At 37.6% G+C, this 9798-nt stretch overlaps 1 protein-coding gene across 1 annotated transcript; it reads right to left on the reverse strand.

Moving 5' to 3' along the window:
* Positions 1 to 2819: 2819 nt before the first annotated feature.
* On the reverse strand, positions 2820 to 9724 carry LOC116377864 (uncharacterized; the record flags this gene model as incomplete). Its single annotated transcript, XM_031839615.1, has 6 exons — positions 2820 to 3827; positions 4376 to 4537; positions 4628 to 4665; positions 8571 to 8672; positions 8821 to 8994; positions 9602 to 9724. Coding segments are annotated over 6 exons (773 nt in total), but the record flags the coding sequence as incomplete, so codon positions are not given.
* Positions 9725 to 9798: the final 74 nt, after the last annotated feature.

The following is a 9798-nucleotide window of genomic DNA, read 5'->3' on the forward strand; positions in this document are numbered from 1 at the left end:
TATCTAGACTTCCCTTCCTCTACTGAGATAAACTACCCAGTTCAACTGAGGGGTAATAATTTAATTCAACAATAATTTAATTTGGATTCTTTCAACCAAGATTTTAAGCATCAAAATTCTTACAACGGCATTTTAAGGTCACTGTAGGAAAGAAAAATAAATTATTATTACAGAGTTTGGGGTAATATTCAGAGAAAAAACTCAGAGAACAAAGTCATACATTTAGGAGGAAAAAAACGATTTTCTGAGATTAAAGTGGCAGATTTACCAGAAAACAAACTAATTTACAAGAAAACAAACTTGAATAGTCTAAGGTTACAAAAACTTACGAGAAAAACAATTCTGAAAAATAGTATTGTTTATGTCTAATCATGGACAACTCAATGAAAGATATCACTTCATTACCCAGGTTAGAATTGAAAGAATAAAAGAATATAGGCTACCAGTGACAAAAGTTTATATGATAAATATTGAGTTAATAGTTTGAGTTGTGGAGAAGAGCTAAGACCATAAAAGTGTATACTTATTCTTACTCCTTCTCAGAGATGTAATATTTATTTATGTTGATTATTTTTGTTGTTAATGAGAATTTGTTAGACAGTTTGCTATAATTACTTTTCATTTTATTTCATTGTTTTGCTGAGAGAGATGGAGTCTCTGCTGAGTTCATTAAGAGGCTGAGCTGACTACGCACACGCGCACACACACACACACACACACACACACACACAGTGCGTCTGTTGCTAGCTAGCTTGTAGCTAACGTCTGTACAGTTGGTACGTTGACTGTTTGGTGCGAATCAACACAAACAGTCAAACTGATACAGATGATAAAAGTAATAAATGAGCTTTGTCTTCTTTCTGAACACGTGTTTATTTTACAGTATTTGTTAGATGCACAAACATTATTGAATGAACATTATTAATGAAGACAAAGACCTCATGCCGATCGATATAATTGATCCCAACTCATCCAATGGATGCAGCTTGTTTTCCAAGATTAGTTTTCGACTGAACTATCTGCAGCTGTAGTCAGAGTTACTTAAGAGTTTGACCATTTAATTTCATTCCTGATTTAAAGTCTATTTTGTTAAAGTCACCAGTACTTTTAATGATGTCATGTCAAAGTGAGGTAGCTGGTGACTCGTGGAAAGTAACTAAGTACATTTACCAAAGTACTGTAAGTGCAGTTTTGAGGTACTTCATTTCTATTTTCTGCTACTTTGTGCTTCTACGCAACAACAATAATTCCATACCGTCAGTTACTCTGCAGACTTAGATAACAAATACAGAATATAATCAATATGTCAATTATGTTTTATTATAGATTATAATCAAGCTGTATTGATCTCCAGGAGGAAATCAGCTATGCAGCAGTACATAAAGTAATTAAATCAACTCCACCTCTACCAGCTGCAACATTAAAGTGATGAACACATTAATGCATCAATAATTACAATGCAGAATTATGAGCCACATTCGCATATTAGAGTATTTTTTACCTCTGATACTTTAAGTACATTTTGATACTTGTAGTACTTTGACTTAAGTAAAAATGTGAGTGCATGGGTCCTATTTGTAACAGAATATTTCTACAGTGTTATTTATAGTATTTCAAGATCTTAGTTCCCCATCACTGAGTGACTCATACTAACCGATCATCCTGTTTAACTACAGAAAGCAACAATATGTCTTGAACTGATATGAGATGTGATGAAACACACTTCACTCAAGAGAAACTGTTTCCTGCAAAGCTTAACTGACCGACTGAAAGAAATAACATCGTAAAATAAGAGAGTGATAGAAACAGAAAGTCAGCGTACTCACTGAAAAAGAAGAAGCAGATCAAAGTCTGACGACCGTCCATGTTTGAGGTTCTGATGGTTAAGGCGGCCTCTCTTCAGTCTTCACTTCACTAAATGATGGAGCCCCTCCTCCAAACACATCACATTCTCTACTTTACTCCCTTCCTTGTGCATTTTTTCCGCTGTATTATATTTTGTACTTTAATTGTAGATTTTTTGTCTCTATATTCACATAATCTACAGAGCCTTAAAGTTCTGAAAGATGCTATTTTTCTATCATGTGCATACCAGTTATTATAAAATAATAACCAACATTATATGTAATCCTTTTCTTTGTTTTAGATATCAGCAGGGTTTTGTGTTCTGTATACTATAGCAAAGCAAAACCAAGCTCCAAGCTAAAATATGTGTTACTATCGAGCGTTTCTGAGCATTAGAAATAAACAAACTTTTAAATTCTTGTATTTTGTTAAATGCAATCCAAGAACGTCCAAAAACGTTTGTAGTAACATAGAACATTTTTTATTTTGTCCACAAAAGAGCACTGACAAGTAAAATGTCTCACTCAGTAATATATTGGTCACAATTATTTCGAAATACACACAGAATTGATAGGATTGAATTTAAAATGGTTTGTTTATATTATGTGTTAATGTTAAAAAAAAAAACATCAGTAGATATACGGTAATCAGAATTTTTACAATCTAAAACATTACAATCAGTATCAACCACTGACTGTGACTGGCTGCTAGAGTGCTGCAGGGATGACGTAATTTAGCAAACAAACATGTATAATACTGACACTTTTTGTTCAGTAAGATAATCTTCTTTGAATGATCTTTGAAGGGTAAATACAGTCACCATAAGTAAAACGCTAACAAACTACACCGCGGTGGAATCCCTTCAAGTCCCCACCACGCAGCTAAAGGCGGACCAGTGTTCAGTGGGAGGACGTTCAGTATTTCATTTATTTATTATTAAATAATTATTATTATTATTATTATTTATTCACTTGTTAGCAGCCACCTTTTTTAAGACATGTAAAAGCTTCAAAATTCAAGAGTGGGATATTAACTGACTTATTTTATCACGAACTGAACTAATTTAAAAAAAAAAAAAATTGACTTTCAGATGAGGTAACCTTTAGTTACTAACCCAATTCTGGGTGTTGGGGCTCATTCCTGCAGCACTCTTTTTACTCGTTTACTCGCCTGTTTGTCACATGAGCATCATTTCAGTATGTATGCTGCTTCATGTGAACTGTTAATTATCTATATCTTAGTATTGAGCTGCATATACTTCTCTCTTGTGGCTTTAAATATATTTATCAAACTGGCCTGGTTCCTGTTTCTTAAGAAGGCAACACCTTAGTCTAACACATAAAATTATGTGAAGTTTGTTTTAAAAAAATCAGAGGTCACTTCATAAATATCAAAATACGGTACATATTTTCACAGGCCATTGTTCTCATGTCAAATAGATCCCCGAAACAAAACTAATTATAGTTTAACAAATACAGAACAATACTGTGTCTAACTGCAATAACAATATATATACATATATTTTGAGATATACTGTATATACAGTATATATAAATTTCAGCTTAGAGAAACATCTCATCTTCTCAAACCTAAATATATTAACTTTTTTCCCCAGCAGTCATTGCTGTTAGGTGTCACATTTTAAATCACACTGTAAAACTAACAGTTAACAAATATAACAGTTCTCAAAATAACGTCAGTTGTCTGACATGATAGAAACAGATTGTGGTGTGAACGTTACTCATTCAAACCCCTCTGTGTTCCTCTGTTGACCACTGATGGAGAATGTGGCGTTGACAGCGTCTGTGCTACGGCTGATGTGAAGTAACAATGGAGTACAGGGGAGGTGAAGTGTCTTCTACCCGCGGCACGGAGTAGATAACGTTATCTGCATTACCACGGGGGGCGCTGTGGAGCGAGGCAGCTGGACCGTCTGCAAAATCTACCTCAGAGTACAATAGTTTACTCGAAGCATCTTCAATCTGCAAGAAAACAAAGAGAGGTCAAAGTTCATCACTTAGGCTCTTAGCGTGTGTGCTTCCTCATATCATGTAAACCGTTTACAGGGTTTATCTCCAAATGTATTGAACTTATTGTCTGTGGTGCAGCTTTCACTCTGAGGACTTGTACCTTGAATCAATGGAAGCGTGAGGCTCTAGATATGAACAGAAACTGGCCTGGTTCCTGTTTCTAATAGGTTTCTTTTCTCTCTTGATGAAAAAAATAGACCGATGGAGTTTCTTTTCCAACTTTATTGACTTAACTTAATATTTTTACCAAAGTTAAGTTACTTGGAATTGTCTCAGACCACTTCTCAAAACCTGGATCAAAACAAAAAAGGCAAATGTACTGTCAATCTAAAAAGCTAAAAAAAAAAAAAAAAAGAAGAAGCCGTCTTTTGGTGTGGGACAGAGAAATCGCTTTTATGAAATGTGTGAAAATTGTAACCATGACCAGTTATTTTAGTGGATGTAGCCTTCATGTGTGTTCTAAGCCTAAAACCTAAAACCCTCCCACAGTTGCAACTTACGGGCTTCTGAGAAGTGGCTGCGTTGGCCAAGCTGTATTCGTCTGAGGTTTCGACACCATGTGGTTTGGTGTATTTGATGTAAGTGTAAACTGTAGATACTTCTACAGGAGGAGATGTGCTCCGTCTGTCCTCCTCTCTGATGTCCTCGTACACACGGTTGGCCTGAAGGAGAAGAAGAGGGGTTCGTATTAATATTAGCAGGTTTCACAAACATGAAGGATGCTGTGATGTCCCAGATTTACTCAAACTCACCTCTGTGTCATTAGCGTACTCAGTTTCCACAGGAGGTTCTGAAAGGCATGCAGTTCAGTATATCAGGTCAAAGAGACAACTTTAAAAAAAGCATTTTACGTCTTCTTTTTAAAAAAGAATCCTAGAAAGGTTTGGGGCAGACATCCACTCCTCTTGAAGAGAGTCGCCTTTGTGCTCTATTTTTTTTGGCAGGATTATCTTTATTTAATGTTATTCTTTCCACCATGATATTTGCTTTCAATCTCTTTCAAACAAACCTATATAATACCTTGATGTATAAGATGGTATACAGCTAACGTAAAAATAAATACATTAATATAAGACAAAAAAGGAGCAGTGTGTAGGATTTAGTGGCATCTAGTAGTGAGAATGTGTGTCAGAGAACTACGGTAACATAAAAATGCCAAAGGCTCTCAATAGAACCAGTGGTTGGTTTGTCCTTTCAGGGCTACTGTAGAAACGTGGTGCAATATGGGGAATTCCGTGAAAAGGAAACACTCCCTATGAAAGTATAAACGGCTCATTCTAAGGCAGGGGTCACTAATAGGTGGGCCGCGGTCCGGATCCGGACCCAGACGACGTTGTATACGGACTCTAGGCCTATAACCGATTGATAATTGATAATTATTTTATTTTGACGGAGCGCTTCAATATTTACTCGTGCAGCTTTTCTAGCCTTTATGGTACTCGTTCAGCGGTCCGGGAAACACTCCAATGCGTTGTAAATATTCTCATGTGATGCTACTCAGCCAATCAAATATGTGTATTCTGACAAACTTTCCGACTCAAGTGAGATTCACACACGAGAGAGACGGGCGAGAGACAGAGTAGATTTTTATTTGCAGTAATACTGTTAGTGAGATATAAGAATTTCTTTCATTTTGAGTTGTTTAAAATCTTTGTTCCATTTATCGTACAACTTTTGCAGTAAGTGCTGTTCCTTCAGCATGTTGTATATTCTGCCAATGAAATGTTTCTTTGTTCCTTCTTTAAAGATAACATCCTGCAAAGGTCCTGATCTAAAATATATATATTTGTCAATGTGAATTTATTCTGAAGTTCTGTAAATGATTGAACACTATTGTGCATAATTATATCTGATAAGTGTTAAATTCCCCTTGTAGTCCTAGTGCTCCAGTTGAGCTCCAGATTTTGGATTTTTATTGATGGATCTTTGTGTTCCTCGGGATACTAAATTGCATTCCTAGTATTTTATTCAATGTTGTTCCATGATTCTAATGTGCGTTAGTTCATAAAGAAGTGTTGGGATCTGACTATATGGCTTCGACATGTGCTGTGGAACAAAGAGAGTCAGGCCTTCCCTTTTGCAAGCAAAGGTTTCATCCTGATTGTAGTTTGATGAGCACCAAACCCCCAGCTCTGAAGAAATTCACATTAGGGTGTGAGTTTCCTCCCCCCAAAAACTATGCGTTCCTGAAGGTACCTGAAAGCAGCGCTGCAATCTAATTGGACGAGAGCAGGGATACCCCAGGACCCCTGTGGTGCAGCCACCGTTCTACAAAACTACCAGCAACCCCCACCTCAATGCCTTTTCCCCTTCGACCTCCGTCGAGCTAGGGAGCACACCAACGTGGTTTCCCTTTTCAACCAAATCCTAGGTCTAACAGTTTATATTCGCTGGCCGAATTCACCAAACTGTCTATTTTATCTTTGTTCGTATCCACGAAGCGAACCTTTTTATTCCTGCAGAAGTGAAGAAGCAAGACTTCTTCAGAGCGAGAGAGAGAGAACCACTCTCCACCAAGCGCCTCGTTTGCTCCGGCCATAAGGACGCGAAAAGCCCTTATCCAGACGACAGCGATTCTCTCCTACCGAGAGAACACCTCCCGCGGCCCGCAGCCGCGCTGCCCGGGCCCACCGAAGCTCAGAAGAACCCCTCAGAAGAGCCCCCCCTCAATCAACATGATTGCATCGTACCGTAAGGCGAAATAGAGTCTGGGCAGAGTTAGAGAGTTCATTTGTGTTTATTTTATATTGTTTGTGTGCTTAAAGTACTGTTCGTTTTTATAATGTGGTGTATGTTTAATAATCGCCGACACTAACGGTCGCTGAGATCGTTGGGGTTGTGGAGAAGCTAGTGTATTTCATGCTACCGTGATCTGTGTTGAGCTAGCCGCCTAGTGAGGTCGAAGTTGCTTCTCATCAGTTCAGGAGGTCAGAACCGCCGGCTGAGACAAAGAGTCGCGGTTCTTGCTCCCCTAGCTGAGAGAGCAATCTTCCGTACTCCAGCGCGGCGCAGAGGATCTTAATCTTTTGTTTTATTTAATTTTGTTTTGTTCTATTCCCTTCTCTTTTACTAACACACACACACACACACATATAGCTTTGAGCTAATGTAGCTACGTGCTAAACGGCTACCGGCACGTATAGACGCCAGGTCTCCTGTTGGCTATCCGCCATTTTTGAGTCTCACGCATGAGGGACGTCACCACGTCCCACTACGTCATACGTCGCTGAGCTGTTCCCTCGCTCCTCCCCCTTACGCACGCGCGCGCGCACACACACACACACACACACCCCTCTTTTCATCGTCTGTTGATTTTAGATAGCGTGCTCATGAATGTATAGTTGTTGTTAGTTTAGATATTAGTTGACTAGATCATTAGTATTGGAACGTAATAAACTCTGGTATATTTTAAAGAGCAGCTGTCTGTGATTACTTTGTGTATTGTGATGATAGCTGTATATGTGGTCTGTGCTCGAACTTAAACCTTCACTTTCACTCTGAATGTGTAATAGTACTCAGACTGTTGACATTGCGAGTGAACACTAATTATGAGACTTAGTTTTATCGTTTGGTTATTGGTCCCTGTTCGCAGGGTGGTGCCCCGTTATTAATAATCATTAATAATTGTTACTGACATTAATAATTCTATTGATGTCAAGAATTTAGTTTGTTAGATGCTGATAACCCAAACACGCTCCTCTACGTTCCCAACATATTGGTGCCCCCCTTTTTGAGGTTATGTTATTCCCAACAGAAGTAATATTTTATATTGTGTTTTATAAACAGAGATTTCAAAAGGTTTTGAGGCTTTAGTTGTTTGCTTCCAATAATTATCCAGGGTTCTTCAGCTGTGTAAATATAATATATAATATAATAATACGCTATATATGAGACATCTGAGAGGCATAATACATTTGGAAGTTTTAGACCTCTTTCTGTTCTTGGATTTGAAAAAGAGTTCTTCCCACCCAATTAGACCGGACTAAAGGGTGAGTAGGAATAAATAAAAATGTTTTGGGGGAATTAGAGCTATCGTTTTGAAAATAAAGAGAAGTTTATGGTCAAATTTGACTATTTGTTAATGCTACTTTGGAGCTCATTAATTACAGAAAGAATGTTATCATTGTATAATTGTGTTTTTTCAGTCCTTATATATGTTCTTCCACTAAGAATTATTGCACCCCATCAGCCTGAATGACCTGTTAATGTGCACCTAACATCCAGTCACTGACAGACGTTGTTTGTCTTTAGACTCATTTTTTTTTTTTTGTTCTAAATTATTTAACTTGACTTCTTTTTTTTTTTTTTTTTTTTTCTCAAAATGTTTACAAGAGTTTATTCTACTGTCTGGATCATCTCTATTCACGACACAGCCTACACTACAGCTTTTACAAAAAGTTACTTCAGATGCATATTGATGAGATAATAGCAGTTTAAATAGCTAATGATAATGTTCATTTGATTCTATTAAGTTCAGCTTGACACAATTTACAAAATCTTATACCGTATATGAATAGTTATTTTATGATATCACTGATATATCACATGAAATAATCTTGGAACATCTAGCAGGATTTAGCTTTCAATTGAAAATAATCTGAAACACTTTTCTTCATTAGCTAAATGTTCCATTTTAGATGTACGGGTGTGTGTGTGTGTGTGTGTGTGTGTTTTTCCTGTTTCCTGTTTCCTCACCTTTGGGTTTACTGGCCCTCTTCCTGCTAAATATCACCACAGCTGCCAATAACGCGACAATCATGACGGCCAGAGACAGACCCACATACATCAGTGTGTAACCTGTGGTTGTTTGAGCAGAGGAACAAGTTTGTTTTACACTTTATTATACAATATATCTGGGAGCCTGCATCACTGTCAAGCTAATAATAACATCAACTAAATATTTTAGTCATTAAATTAATACTTTATAACAAAAAAATGTTCCAACCTGCAGCTGGTGTCTGTTCCTTTTGAGACTGCTGGGTACCTTCGGGGGAGGCTGATGAAGGTGTGTAGCTTCCTGTACTGGAGCTCAAACACTGTGTTGTAGTCTGTGTGGAGGCTGATGGGACTGATGCTGGAAGAGGTTTAAGAGTCACGTTTGGTTTTGAAGAGATTGGAGCTGAGAAACAAAAAAAACAATGAACACAACTACACGATCAGATACTAATTGTACAGATAGAAATCTGTGGTAACATTTCACTTAAATAACACTAATTATCTGTGAATGCATCAATGCATTTCTAATCATACAGCGAAATGCAGAATATAATCAATGTGTTTGGTGTAACACTATTCAAATCAGCTGTAGTGTGGGACAGTCTGCATTCATCTGATATGTTAGAGTTGAACTTCTGGATTTAAAGGAGCATTCATCAGTTTTTACAATGATGAAAATATGCAGCTCTAAATATAATCGTTAGACTAAACACATCGAGGTGTTTGAAACATCAGCAGCTGTCAGTGAACAGTTAATTCTCTCAGTAGAAACTCACCTTCTTCAACTCTGATCTCAATATCGTGGTATGATGGATAGGGTGTTAAAGATCTGTGCAAACCACATCTGTACTTTCCTGTATCAGACTTAGTCAGCTTTGTGATGCTCACATACAGAACTGTAGACCGTACTGGAAACAATCCTGCTGTATATTCAATGCTGTATCTGCCACTCTGAGCTCTGACATCCTCTGTTTCAATGAGAATGTCTCCTTCTTCACATGGTTGCTTACAGAAGATCTTCTTTATTCCAGAGAAAGTGAAGGTGCATGTAACTGTGATGTTTCCTTCTCCTTTTGCTGTACGCCGGATGATCTCTGCATTGATGAGACCAGTGTTTCTGCCCCGCAGTGCTGCTGAAAGGATGATCAATCAATAGTTATTATCTAGACTTCCCTTCCTCTACTGAGATAAACTACCCAGTTCAACT

This window comes from Anarrhichthys ocellatus, unplaced genomic scaffold (assembly GCF_004355925.1).
Source record: "Anarrhichthys ocellatus isolate YVR2014 unplaced genomic scaffold, GSC_Weel_1.0 scaffold1776, whole genome shotgun sequence".
Lineage (NCBI taxonomy): Eukaryota > Metazoa > Chordata > Actinopteri > Perciformes > Anarhichadidae > Anarrhichthys > Anarrhichthys ocellatus.